The following is a 14,835-nucleotide window of genomic DNA, read 5'->3' on the forward strand; positions in this document are numbered from 1 at the left end:
TTTCAGACAATTGTTGATCTCTTTTGAAAAACTTAAAACATTCCACAATCACATTTTTCTTCGGTTTAAAATGTAAGGACAACGTGTTCACAATGGTTTCAAAAGTATAATCTCGTTCAGTTTTTGGTGACAAAATTGAACACAGTGTTTTATACAACTCCGATCCACCGAGACTTATTAGAAAGGAAATTTTGTCAGCATCCGTTTTTATTTTATTTAATGACAACAAATGATTTAATCTATTAATATATAAATTAAAATCATCACCAATATTATAAGCTTCAATTGTCCCTACGAACACAATTGGTGTCTCTGTCATTTTGAACAAGAATTTAATTTAACTAGTTTGTTTTTGCCTCGTCGCCAAATGTAGTGTCCAATAGTAAAACACACGACGGTAGTTAAAAGCAGACTCAACTCATTTATTAAAATCATTGATATAACTAACGGTATAACTTAAGAACTAGACTTAAGGAATATAAGATAATAAAGATAATAATAATATAGGGTATTCAATTACATATGAATATATCAGTTTTCATCTCAGAGAACAAAATCAAATCAGTTGTGGTGTTGTTGTTGTTTTTATTCTCTGCTGTTTTACCAACACAACCAACGCTTTGATGGTATGTGTTTGAGCGACACTGCTCTAGAATCTAGAGTCTAGATATATGAGTGTTGTATACATAACTTTTGTTACTAAGTGAAATAAATAGAGAGGTTTTAAGGTTTTTGTTTTTATTGATAATTATTGAGACTACTTACTATAGTAATTAAAAAAAACATAATAAAATAAAGAGTAATTCAAAGAAAGATGAAAAAAAATTAATTAAAAAAAAAAACTAAAAATAGTGTCATGCCATTTAAAAACTAAAAAAATTACTCATACATAAACTCGGTATTCGACTTTACTAGCAAAATATCTCCTAAATTTGTGGAGCTTAGCTTATTGCGCTGATCGGCTAGTATGTATTTAAGGGCCGAAAATAGTCTCTAAACACTTACTTGAGTACATGGTATTCCTAATACTACGTGAGCTATTTCGGTTAAATTATTTTTCTGCTTGCTCCAAAAATCTATAATATTTTCCTTGGTCCCCAATCGGCTTTGCCTCTCATATATTAAAAAATCTTGTTCGATTTGATGGGCTGTTGTTAGCATTTCCTTGTTAGAAACTTCATCGAAAGACTTGAAATATTCCTCAAGCGCATCTTCTGTACTGCTGGATGTAGGGACAGATGGAGATGATGCTGAAAATGTTGTGCTATCATTCGTCCCTGTCGATTGCATTGTGGTATTTGTATTATGTTCTGTGGAGAAAAAATTGACAAAAAAAGTTTTTGTGGAATTTTTTTCTTGTGTTAGTGTGTAAAAGTGTAATAAAATCAGAGCATAATTTTCCATTTTTTAAAATTAATACTCTTAATGTGAATATTATTTTTAAAGTGGAAAATTTTCTGTGATTGTATTATGATTATTTCAGTTCAAAAATAAAATTTACCTTTCAAAAATAATAGACGTGTATTTAACTGCTTTATACAACTCTTTGCTCTCGAACACTGATCAGCCGCCAGACAAACTTTTATCCTCGGATCAAGGAAAACGGCGGTTACAAATAAATCGTTTTCAAACAGAATGGTTTTTCGTCTATTTAAACTTTCATTTAAACACAATTTCAAGTAGGAGTTTGGAAGACTTTGCAATTGTAACATTATATTAGTAATTTCAATATAAAGATCACTATATATCAAATTTTCCGATTGTAATTTTTTTGATGTTATATAGACCACTTTAAAAACGTTTAAAAATTCATCAACAAAATCCCAAATTCCGTTGGATGCACCAAAAAAAGCATTGTCAATTTTAATAAGGTCTATGAATTACTTTAACTCCTTCAATCTTTCTAGCATCAGATACGTAGAATTCCATCTAGTTATGTTGTCCAATATCGGAATTTTGAAATTTCCATTTTTTAACAAATTGAGGTTTGTTTGTGTTCTCAGCTTTTTTACAATCGTTCTGATAATTTCAAGTTTTTCTTTAATGTCTCTAGACTTCATGACAATTGAAGAGTGTGGGCACCACATCGGATATTAGTTATGCCATCCATTGACAAATCTGAGTCCATACATACAAAATGAGCCTCACAACAAACTTCATCTGAGCTATTGTTTATGCCGTCATTTAAATCACTAACGGCTTTCACCATATTAGCTCCATTGTCAGTTATTGTGATCACTTGATTTAAACTAATACCGTAAGCAGTGAGGACTTGTTTTCAAATACTCGCTTGTGTGCCGTTGAGTTAATTGTTTTATGGCTAGTGTTTTAATAATTACGCTATTGTTCTTAATAAATTGGACATTGACAACTAGAACACTTACAGATAACCTAGAGGCTGCATCAATTTTCAATGAAATTAATCTTCCGCGAAGTTCTTCACTTATTTCACTTTTTGAATTAACTGAAAATTCAGCAATATTTTTCATAATATTGTGCTCATTTAATTTTATATTTAGACCGTTAAGTATCGGATTTACAAGGATTTGGAATGGCCGGTCTTCCGCCAAACGAAGGGGTCTGCCGCATTTTGTAAATAGTTCTATTAAAGCCTTTTGTAAATGTTTTTTATTCACAGTACAAGACAATTTAACTGTGTCACTTTTAATTTTGTTCAAAATATCACTACCTTTTTGTTGAAGGTAGCTGTCATAAACACTACTGTGAACAGTTTTTAAATGACGCTCCAAGTTTCCAGCATGTTTACTTAATAATTTATTATTGCAATTTTCATTTTTGCAAACAACATTTTTATCATCTACAGCTTCAAAAAAACTACGCAATAAATCATTTTTTGGACGAGGCATTTTTGATTTTGCACTTGTTGTTCTACACTAAAGCAACCAAACAAGAACTAAATCAATTACTCCAAAAAATACGTTTCGCTATCTGTTTTGTACTCAAATGTACGATTGTAACGGTAAATTAAATAAAGCAGATGAGTGAAATGCTAATGGTTTCGTTTTCTCTCTTTATCTCTTGAAAGTTTTTGCTTTGTTTTTGCTCATGTACAATACAATATAAAATTTTTTATTTGTTTTGTACATTTTGCAAAAGTTTGCGAAATGTTTTGTTTGTTTTTATACTCTGATATTAATAAATATTGTATGTTATGAAGGAGCTAGTCCTTGAAATTGGTTTAACATAATTTTTTAATTTACTTGCTTAAACGAATACTGGCATTTAAAATATAAATCATTTAATTCAGGAAAATAAACTAAGCGTGTTTTAGAATGGAACTAAACAAAATTAATTAGTTTAGATTTTAAATACTTTTTTCATAGGAAAAGGTGTATTTTGGATTGTCAGCTAACAACACGCTTGCACCATTTCCCAGTTAATCCTATAAGGTGAATATCCAACAATATTTTATTAAATATAGTTATCGCTGTGTAACTTGCAGTTGTATTCGAATATGAATAAAGGCAAAAAAAAAATCTAACCTAAAAACTAATTTATCGAATCAATCCATTACAGCTACGGACTAAGGTCTATTATAATGAATTTGTCGTTTTCGTACAACTATACCAAAATATGAGGTTGTATAGAGTTAATGCTAGGCTGTAATCTCATGTTTTTTAATTTGTACTTAAAAAAACTTTTTTCATTGTTTAAATTTCGGTGAAGAAAATTTATTTATGTTCCAGTAATTTTTTCCCGGTAACTTCGTTGGTGAAAAATTATCCAAATTTGCAATTCCTAACCCTCCATTGAACACAAATCTTGACCCAAATACAAATTTAAAAAATCCAATCTTTAAGATACAAGTTTTATTAGAACTTCAAATTCTGATCCAGTATTTAATTCTAATCCAGTTGTTGAACAAAACCTGAATTGTTCCTAATTCTAATTTAAATCGAAGTTTTTTTTAATGATTCGGGTCTTAGTTCTATTGAATCTACTTATATCCCACAATCAGAGGTTTTTGATAGAAACCTGCCTATATTTTCTCCTGATAAAGGTGTTTACGAATTAAATAATTCAAATTTGATCCAGGAATACCCTCATGATGTAATGTTGGAGGAGTATCTGGATGATGAAGTTATAAATAGTGAAATAGCTGGTGATGACACAGACTTTAATATGGATATAAATGAAAGGATAATTTTGACAGGTCGATACGTTCAGACAGACAACTATTTCAGTTTAAATACGCCAAGAAAACCGAAGCTAAAAAAAGTCCAAAAGTTTTATCGTTCCAAATACAGAGAAGTAAGACGAGAGAATACGAGATTAAAAGGCGAGAATGCTAAAATTTCGAAAGAATTAGCCAAATACAAAGATTTAACTGATAATTTAATAGCGGATTTAAAGAAAAAGAATGATTTGTCCAACAAAGTTTCATCTGAAGTAGTTGAATGCCTCGATAATGGCTTTAAGAATCATTGCAGAGAACCAAAAACTAGACGATAAAGTCTACCGCTAAAACTTTTGGCATTAGCTGCATTTTTCTTATCTCCGCTCGTATATAGATATCTTAAAACCAAATTCGATTGGCCTTCAGAGAGAACATTACATTAAAACCCTTGAAACTCTTCTGGATCTTTTCAAGCCTTATCGGAACGAATAAAACTGTTTACAGGTAAACAAAAAAATGTGTCAATTTCATGCGATGAAATGAGCTTAAAAACATTTCTGGACTATGATCGATTTGCCGATAAAATTATAGGTCTCGAAGATTATGGCGAAGGGATGCGCACCAACAATACTGCAACAAGCGCGATTGTTATAATGGTTTTCGGCATTGGTGATGGAGGTTGGTCACAAGCTATTTCCTACTTTTTTGTTAATGGCAACTGCAAAGGAGAATACATTAAGAAACATGTTTTTGAAGCCATTACCAAATTACAGCAAATAGCTAGGTACTCTGTTCAAAATTCCGTGCGAAATGCTGTCAAACTACATATAAAATATTTGGAATGAAATATATGCGAAATAATTTCGCAAAAGCAGTACTCTGTTTTTATTGTGGAAAACATGTGAAATACATCTGGCAACCTTATTTTTCCACACGAAATAACATAAGCAGCACTTCTTTCGCACGAAATTAAAACTGTCAAACAGCATATAAAATGTTTCGCATGAAAAAACCATAATTTTTCGCAAATATGAACAGAGTACTAGGCTAATGGGATTAAAACCACGACATTTCGTTAGCGATCAAGGAAAACATTTTGTAAAATTTTCAAGAATACTTGGTGTTACCAAAGAACGGCCTTATTTAATAGTAAATGATGCACGTTTTTTGTTTTTTGTTTCTTTTTCGATTCTCCTTATCTTTTAAAAAGTGCACGAAATTGTTTATTGAATCGAAAACTTGTAACGTGGAAAGATGTTATACATTTTTTCAAAGCTGATAATCCCAATAATTCAATAAAATGTGCTTACAAATTGAAAAATTAACACATTTACCCAGATTTTATGCAGTAACAAAGCGTGAAACTAGTTGAAAAGTTTGTTCGTCGATCTGCAAAAGGAAGGCTTTGAAACTCTACAAACTCGTCGATTATGTCAGGACTGTTTGGAACACTTCTTCGGACAAATCCGCAAAGGTTCAGTAAACGTAAAATCTATCAGCTCCAGAATATTTTCCAGTTCATTTCAAAAGCGTTGGGGCCTACATTATAATAATGTTGTGATAAATGGAAACTGCGAAGAACTTTCAGAAGAAGAAATAATGACTGATTATTCAATAGTCTTAGAAGAATCTGTTTCAGCTGTTTGCAATGGTGATGAAAGCAATTCGTTTTCCCTGCCTAACCCTCCTATTCACAATTCTGTTAATGGTGATGAAAGCAATTCGTTTTCCCTGCCTAACCCTCCTATTCACAATTCTGTTGAAAACTTCGATGATGATATACAATTTGATGAACGAGAGGTTCTAAGAACAAATGCATTTAATTATGTATGTGGATACTTTTATTTGAAATTTTTTAAAACACACACTTGCAACTCTCCGAACCCTATATTCAATGATGAACCCATATCAGAAGAGTTCCTTTTTACATTAGAGAAGTAATTTGATAAATGCCAGTTGGTTAAACCTCCACCTGAATTTATTAATTATTTGGGCTTATTAGAAGAGATGTTTGAAAACATATTTAACATACACTGTCATCAAATTGGTTTGCGACAGATTATTTTCAACGAGTTAGTGAAAATACCACCATATCTCTGTTGTCAAAATGTTAAACATGAGGATATCTTAAACATATTTAAAACCAACAAAACAAATTTTTGATTATTTCCCATAATTAGTAGCATATTTTTTTTTTTTGTAAATTGCTCTGCTCATTATAACTTTTTTTAATGCAATTATATTTACATATTTTTAAAATATTCTGATTTGCATTAATTTTTTAATAATTTAACGCGTTTTGGTTTCACAATTAGTGGTACATGATTACTCTGATCTGGCAACACTGTTACTTTTTTAACTGGCTCTGCGTATGACATTCTTATTTGATTTACACCTGTTTCTTTTATCGCTTTTTTTCTTTGTTTTTGTTTTCAAATTCATTTACATTATTGCACAGTTTCTGGATTTCTTTTACATTTTTTTCACAGGATTTCTGAACATATTCTACTTTTTTTATTCTTTCTTCATAACGTTTTTCAATTGCTTCTAATAAGTTTTTAATTTCATATTCATTTTGGTTAAGTGATATTTCAAATTCTATCTCTCTTGCTCTTGTTTACATCATCATGAATTTCCTTTAGTACCAAGTAAACATTATGTATGTATTTCAAGCAATCACCACACATAAATGTAAAAGGTTTTTTAGGCAAGTTCAAAAGAGAAAAATGTCTGCCTTTCAATTTTTGCGTTGTAAAAGGAGACAATCAGGGCTATTCCTGTTCTCACGTTCACCATTCACCGTATTTTTGGAAGCATAATTACAACAATATTATGCAATTTCCTCAGCATTTCTAATTATAAATGTTTACACATGATTTTTTTAACCTTAATTATATAATTTTAGAAACTTTATTTAATATAAATGGTATAAATAAAGATCAGCGAAACAGCTTGCATTTTTATAATTTCTTTGGTGTTGATAGCTCACATAATTAGAAGCACAAAAACGTTAATATTTTCCCTGCTCTCTCTTAGTTTAAGAGTTATATGAATTTTAAGTCAATACATATAATAGTACATTTCTCATATATTTGGAAAACAAACTGATCGTTATGGGTATCATTGAATAGTGCTTCACAATACCTTTAATATGATATATAATATGGTACAGTTTATTAATATTGTGAACCAAAAATTCCTTTTTGATTTTATATGACAGTACTTCAGAAAATTTTGATATACAGAAAAAGTGATTTTAGCGAAGCCGGTGTTCGATACACCCCAGAGTTAAAAGTCCCGAAGGCAGGTCAATACAGAAAATGTGAATATTAACAGAAAAAAAATATGAAAATAAAAACTGTTACGCGGATCTTGGTTTGTCCCATCTCTGCGTAGCAATTGTTATTGCTAAGCACAAGCAAAAACGTCGGTATAACATCATATGGACGCAATCAAATTTTAAAATTGCTTCAATATATATTGCTACGTGGAGACACGCTATATAATAATACAATATGTGCATTTTTTTAAAATGCACTAAATCATTCCAGTACAATTGTACTGAATGTCTCATCCCTGTTATATACTCAGTTACCCAGTAGTCAATCTTTTCACAACCCTATTGATATATAATTAAAATATATGCATTGTATATACGTGTCATATTAAAAATATAAAGTCAGGATTTAAAAAACTTAACTTACAATGCATACTGTCTTAACCAGAGGAAATGCCACAATTGCTTACACATTATCCGTTTTAGCCTGTTTAACATTTTGCTGTTTCATTTCAACAGTATTTTTGGACTACAGAGTAAAATCTAATATTAATACTGCTAAGATCTTAGTGTAAGTATATATTCGTGCAGTATTTTTAAATGGTTAGTTAATCGTTTTTTCTTAGGAAAAATGTTCCAGATTATGGTGCCTTAAGAGAAAAGCACGACTTGGGTTTTATCACCTTTGATTTGGAAACTAACTTAACAAGTTTGTTCAACTGGAATGTAAAGCAGTTGTTCCTATTCATTACAGCAGAATACAGCACTACAGATAATGTATTAAATCAAGTTGTTTTATGGGATAAAATCGTACGTAGAGGTGAAAATGCTATATTAGACTTCAAAAATATGAACACAAAATATTACTTCTGGGACGATGGAAATGGCTTGAGGTAAATAACTTATAGTAATTACACGTCTCTTAATATCAATACAGAGGTAACCGGCTTAATTATAGGACCATAAACAGCTATGACACTAATTAAATTTTTTCATAAACTAAGATTAATGTTATACAAATTGTTTCCTGCTCTCTTTTTGTTTAGAAGGTATACATTAACAACAATCGTTTTTTATTTCGGAGATAAAAACACCATCATCCTGCATAAAGCAGCTATGGTAAAAGTTAAAAAAAATTTTGGCAACAGTTTAAAAAAAAATCGTAATTGGCAATTGATGTCTTTTGAATGATTTCATGAATTTATACCGTATATACCAGGGATTTAGCGAAGGTTCATATATTTTTACCTATTCGCTTATTTTTGCCGGGAAACAAAACAGCATCGTTTGGATGTACACATTTTTTGCAAATCTAATGATTTCAGTTTTAGCAGTTCTTTTTATAAAATATATGTTATCCCTTTAATACAAAAATGTGAACTAATCTTGTTTTACTACTAATCAATTAATAGTAAAAGAGAAGTAACACGTCAATCATTTCAAATATATAATACCTCAATGATATAAAATATGTTGGTAACCCCTCTGGGCGTTACTCTCTATTGCGATGCGAAAGCAATTTCGATACGAAAGGTAAATGCGATAAGAATACAATTTGGTACTCTGTGTAGTCTACGCAAACGCTTTCGCATAAAGAAGCAACACAGGCACCACAAAATAAACAATAGCGAAGAATGACAAAATGAAATGTCAAAACTTGTAAATAAAAACATTTTAAACTAATTTTTTGTGCGATGATAAAACGCAATACAGCGTACCAATTGTACCATCGCAATAGAGAGTAACAGCTATTTAATCTATCTATGTATATTAGAGTGACAATCAGTTGTATGGAAAAAAAAATTTGTTAAAATTTTGAAGAGTGCCGGGTGGAATATTGTGACACTAGGCCTAAATGTTAAGTGCTGAAAATTTGAGCCAAATCGGGCAACGATTTCTGGACGCGCATCGAGGTCAAAGTTCAGATATATGCAAAATTTTACTGTTAATATGGAATAAATAGGTGAAACTCGTTAACTTTCTGCATTGTTTTCTAGAAATATGTAGATTTATTTATATTAAAAAAAGTTTTGGAAATTAACCCTGTATCTCCTTTGGTTCAAAATGACCCAAAAACTGTATTATCGCCAAAATTAGAGAAAAATGCAAATTTTTCAGTTTTTGAAAAAATTTTGCTACTAAATAAATACTTTTGCAATTGAATGCAAAAGAATCGAAATATGTACGTAATTATCGATGTAATGAGATATAAATGACAAAATTTGATTAAAAAATGTTAAAGTTATTACAAATTCGCCAGACCATTACCGTGTTTCAGGCCACTTGAACAAAAAATTTAGATATTTCGAGAAAAATTAAAATAAAAGCTCATTTTTACTTAAAATATGTCCATATTTACTTGTATATAAGTTTTTGTCTTCGTAGGATACCGTTAACCTATTCGCAGGTATGGCCAAAAAAAATATTTTTTTTTAACGGCTGTTTCAAAACTCCATTTTCAAATTTTTAAAAATTTTGTTAAACAAATTTCAGATTTTTTCGATCATCAGATTGGGGTTTATTGAGATCACATAGGGAATAAAAATATGAAAAAATTATGTCAATACCTCTTACAGTTTTTCCGTACCTGCGATTTAAATTTTGCGTTTTTCAAGAAAAACTAATTTTTTGTCCATATTTAGGCGAATGAGTCCAATTTCCTTACTGTTATAAATTTTAAGTAAAACCTATTCACAATATTATAGTCCTTGTAATTTTAAATATGATCTGTAAGTTTTACTAAAATCGGAAAACGATAACCTTTGAATCGTGAAGGTCAAATTTTTCAATATTTGGAATTTCTAATGAAAAGATAGCGAAATGTTACATATTTTTGGGCCGATTTTCATGAAACTTGAGTTTTTGGGTCATTTTGAACCAAAGGAGATACAGGGTTAATTTCCAAAACTTTTTTTTAATGTAATATTCATTAATATAAATAAATCTACATATTTCTAGAAAACAATGCAGAAAGTTAACGAGTTTCACCTATTTATTCAATATTAACAGTAAAATTTTGCATATATCTGAACTTTGACCTCGATGCGCGTCCAGAAATCGTTGCCCAATTTGGCTCAAATTTTCAGCACTTAACTTTTAGGCCTAGTGTCACAATATTCCACCCGTCACTCTTTGAAATCTAAAAAAAAATCGGCTGTCACTCTAATGTATATACAGCTATGGACATATAAATGGTAAATTTTACCAAAAGTTCATTCTTATGCTACAGTATCATAAATACTATTAACAAACAAAAAATGTTTGGTTTTTTCTAAGTGATGTTTTTTTCTTAATAAAGATTTTTTTAATTAATGAATTTTATAATATTAAAAATAAGTAATAAACAGGGCAACCAAAAATATGCTCTATAAAAAGTGTTTTATGCGCATAAAATATGCACTTAAAAACGAAAAATATGCTCTTAAAATATAAAAAAATATGCACTTAAAAATAGTTGTTTTTTGTTGAATTTCAAAGTTTTATTAAACAAATAAATATAAAGTAAAAAAAATATTGAGCTCATAAATTAAATTTGGTTATTATACATAAAAATAATCTGATTCATTTCATTTTATTATTGCAATAAATTACTCACTATCTCGAATCAATATTCCACATGAAATATTTTCCCTTTTCCTTTTTTCGTTCATCAACTTTGTTCACATGAAAAATTCCCATTGTTTTGAAATTTTTGGATGGAATTTTGTAAACAATAAACAGCTTCTACGAACAAAATTAACTATTGTGAATGAAAAGTTCAGGGGAATATCACGATAGCAATTTTCCCTTCGAGGGAAATGGATATTTCATGGGAACAAAATTTCACATGTTATTGCCGATAGGGGTGACTATGTATTTACTTAAGTTTTCAAATTTGCAAATTGAATCTTTGTTTTAGATTTCCATAGAGTTTCTTAGACAATCATAATCAATTGATCAATTCAATTTTAAACTGTCTAATACTTCAAATTTGTTTAGTAATTACTAGGATAATATTTGACTTTCTGAATTCATGTGCCAAAATATGTATAGGATCAGTAGGGAGAGGATATTCTGCATAAATTTCTCTAAATGTTTCTATTCTACATGTAGATTTAAAAACCACAAATATACGGAAATTAAGCTCCCTTAAATCCACGAAAATTCAATGAAGATAAAGCGATTATGGGTATTCTAATTTTTTATTTAAGGAACTTAGGACAAGTATCCTTGGACCCCGAAAAATAGTAAAATATAGAAATGAAAAATTACAATGCAAACAACAAAATTATATTAAGAAAACAAAATAATAAAATAAAAAAAAAGAAAATATGCAACAAAAATATGCAGTTATGAGCTAAATATGCCAAAATATGCTATAAAAAGCAAAATATGATAAAATATGCTGTAAAGAGCAAAATATGCAAAAATATGCACTAACAAATCGATGGCAAAATTCTTAAAATTGTCTGAAACGGATAAATAACTAACTCATATGTTTATACGACGCACAGCAAAAAATATGATATTGCATACTTTTGGTTGCCCTGGTAATAAACCTTAGGAAAAAACAAAATATTTTTTTTGTTAATAGTATTGTAGCATAAGAAAGAGTTTTTGGTAAAATGTGCCATTTATCGCGGTTGTCATAGAATCCAATCGTTGACGGAATCGGTTTTGAAAACTACAGAAAAAGTACATTGGTCTTGTGATTAAACAAAAAATTACATTGGATTTCATACATAAGTCAAATGTAAATTTTTGTCGTTTTCAAATCCGATTCCGACAATGATTGGATTCTATGACAACTCCGTATATGTCCATAGCTGTATATTTAAATGAATCGTGGTTTGTTCGGATGATTAAAACTTGAACGCGGCTGGTTAAAATTAGATGTTTTCGTAATTGCTACGCTAAGGTTTAGGAAAAAGAAAGTAAGCAAAATTGTCAATAGGTGGCGGTGTATGCGGTCATTTATTTGACAGATCATAATACATTGAGTATATTCACCAATTCTATTTTGTTTCTTTGTAAATCTTATTCTCTAACAAAATAGAGAGAGTTGTTTATAATGAGTTCTCATATGAGCTGTGTTGCCACTTGAGTATATTCACCAATTCTATTTTGTTTCTTTGTAAATCTTATTCTCTAACAAAATAGAGAGAGTTGTTTATAATGAGTTCTCATATGAGCTGTGTTGCCACTTCATGTGTAATTACACATATTGTGTGTAATTTTAGCTTGGATGTGTAGCCCATGTGTGATTGAATGAATGTGTAATTCATGTGTAATTTTAAATTCCAATTATATCCACAATAAGTATATTGTCAATGTATGTCTTCAATCATTTTTAGTATTGTTCAGATTTCAAAACCGACTGAAAATAAATATGTACGTTTATATGAAGGAAAGTAGCTATATCCTCTATTTTAGTTGATAAATAACAAATCCAGTATCTCAAAATGTATTCATATTTATTATATTGTACTCGTTTGTTACTCAGTATAATGGAATTATATTTATGAAGATATGAATCAAGTTTGAACTAAATTAACATTAAAGTTTGCAGAAAAATACGATAAGTAATTTGGAGATTATTGCTATGTTGTTCGCAATATTTTAAAAATATAAACGTTACAAAAATTATACATTTATTTACTTACAAGATTTTACTGCGAAAGTGTTCATTTACTTTTTTTCTCTTTCGCTATAATTTTTAAACAAATAGTAAAAATATTTAACTTTGTCTAAATTAAGCCTATTTGAAACTGAAAACAAAACTGATATCAGAGCACTTAGTCCCTAATTTTGTAAATCACGTCACCAAAATTTTAAAAAATTGATTTTGTTTTGTAAATAACAAATTCTGAACAGAACAAACGCACCAAAATTCAGGCATTGATTTGCCATTCATAATTTGAAAATTTTGTATATAAAACAAAAACAAATTTTGAAATTTTGTTTTTGCTATCCACTTAGGTGCTATTTTTTTTAAATATTGTTAAATTTTTAATAGAAATGTAAAAATATCCAATGGAACAATCTCCGAATGAACATTGATTAATATTTGTTAAAATCTTTTTTGGGATTGACATATTTAACTGATCTCAAGAATTCATTAAATTAGAAAAGTTCACTAAAAAAAGAGATTGCTGACTTTGCTTTAATAATTTCATATATCCAATTCCTGAATAAATTAAAATCTGCACAAGTGAAAATTGTCCATCATTTTGTCCATTGACACTAAAGTGATCGTATTTGGCCCAAACATCCCATAGTCCACGGTGATAAAACTTTTGTCTTCATGTACGTTTTAAAAATCTTGTATTCGCAATAGGACCACCTTTAGATAATTTCTCCTATTGTGATCACGAAAATTACATGTGTAATTTTTTCTCGTATGTGTAAATTAGGAATGAGGCATGTGTAGTTTTTTCCTGGTGGCAACACTGCATATGAGTAGAATCTACAATGTGGAATGAAATGAGAATTACAAATCAAACACACGCGTGCATAATTTGTATGTATTTGAGTGCGTTTGGTTTATTTTTTTTTTAGTTTTTTTTCTACATACAATTAAGGTATACTTTGGTGAAGGATATATAAGATTCGGCACAGCCGAATATAGCTCTGTTACTTGTTTTATTTTCAAATGAAATCTCTGCGAATCTGTGTATTATAAATATAAAAAACTGAAAGTAGTCACAGTTTTAGCAATTACGACTTAAGTATATGCACAAGCGACATTTTAAAAGAAACCGCAGTTTTATTTATATAAAGAAACGCATAATTATTCTATGATTAAATTTTAGGTGTATATTTATTTTATTTGCAAAAAAAAATGTAATTAAAAAAAAAATCGGCCAAAAAATATATAACATTTCGCTATTTTTCCATGGGAAATTCCAAATATTAAATTTAAAATTTAAATTTGACCTTCACGATTTAAAGGTTAACGTTTTCCGATTTTAGTAAAACTGTCACTACATTTAAAATTACCTGGACTATAATATTCTGAATAGGTTTTACTTACAATTCATATGACAACACGTCATACTTTTTTAAAATTTTTAATCCCTATTATGTTCTCAATAAATCCCAATGTGATGATCAAAAAATTCTGAAATTTGTTTAACAAAATTTTTAAAAATTTGAAAATATAGTTTTGAAACTGCCGTTAAAAAATTAAATTTTTTGGTCATACAGGTATGTTCTGCAAATCACATTTTATAAAAGTGGTTTGAAATCACAAACCACTTTTATGCACATAATTTTGTGATTTTAAAACGTTCAGCAAAGTCACTAATGTTTTCAAATCACTTGGTCATTTCTGCGGCTATTACATGGAAAATATTAAAATAAATTTCTTAAATAAATTAAACAATATGTCCTTTATTAATTTTCTTATATAATTACTTTTGTTTAAAAAAAAAACACTTAA

At 29.2% G+C, this 14,835-nt stretch overlaps 1 protein-coding gene across 1 annotated transcript in view; it reads left to right on the forward strand.

Annotated features, from left to right (window-relative positions):
- Window positions 1–7,778: 7,778 nt before the first annotated feature.
- The window catches only part of Spase22-23 (Signal peptidase complex subunit Spase22-23), a 49,688-nt gene continuing 42,631 nt past the window's right edge, over window positions 7,779–14,835 (forward strand). The window contains exons 1-2 of the mRNA XM_065505295.1: window positions 7,779–7,986; window positions 8,042–8,308. Coding sequence (XP_065361367.1) covers window positions 7,844–7,986; window positions 8,042–8,308 — 410 coding nt within the window. The 5' untranslated portion in view covers window positions 7,779–7,843. The remainder of the gene's footprint in view (window positions 7,987–8,041; window positions 8,309–14,835) is intronic.

The sequence above is a fragment of the Calliphora vicina genome, chromosome 3, assembly GCF_958450345.1.
Source record: "Calliphora vicina chromosome 3, idCalVici1.1, whole genome shotgun sequence".
Classification (NCBI taxonomy): Eukaryota; Metazoa; Arthropoda; class Insecta; order Diptera; family Calliphoridae; genus Calliphora; species Calliphora vicina.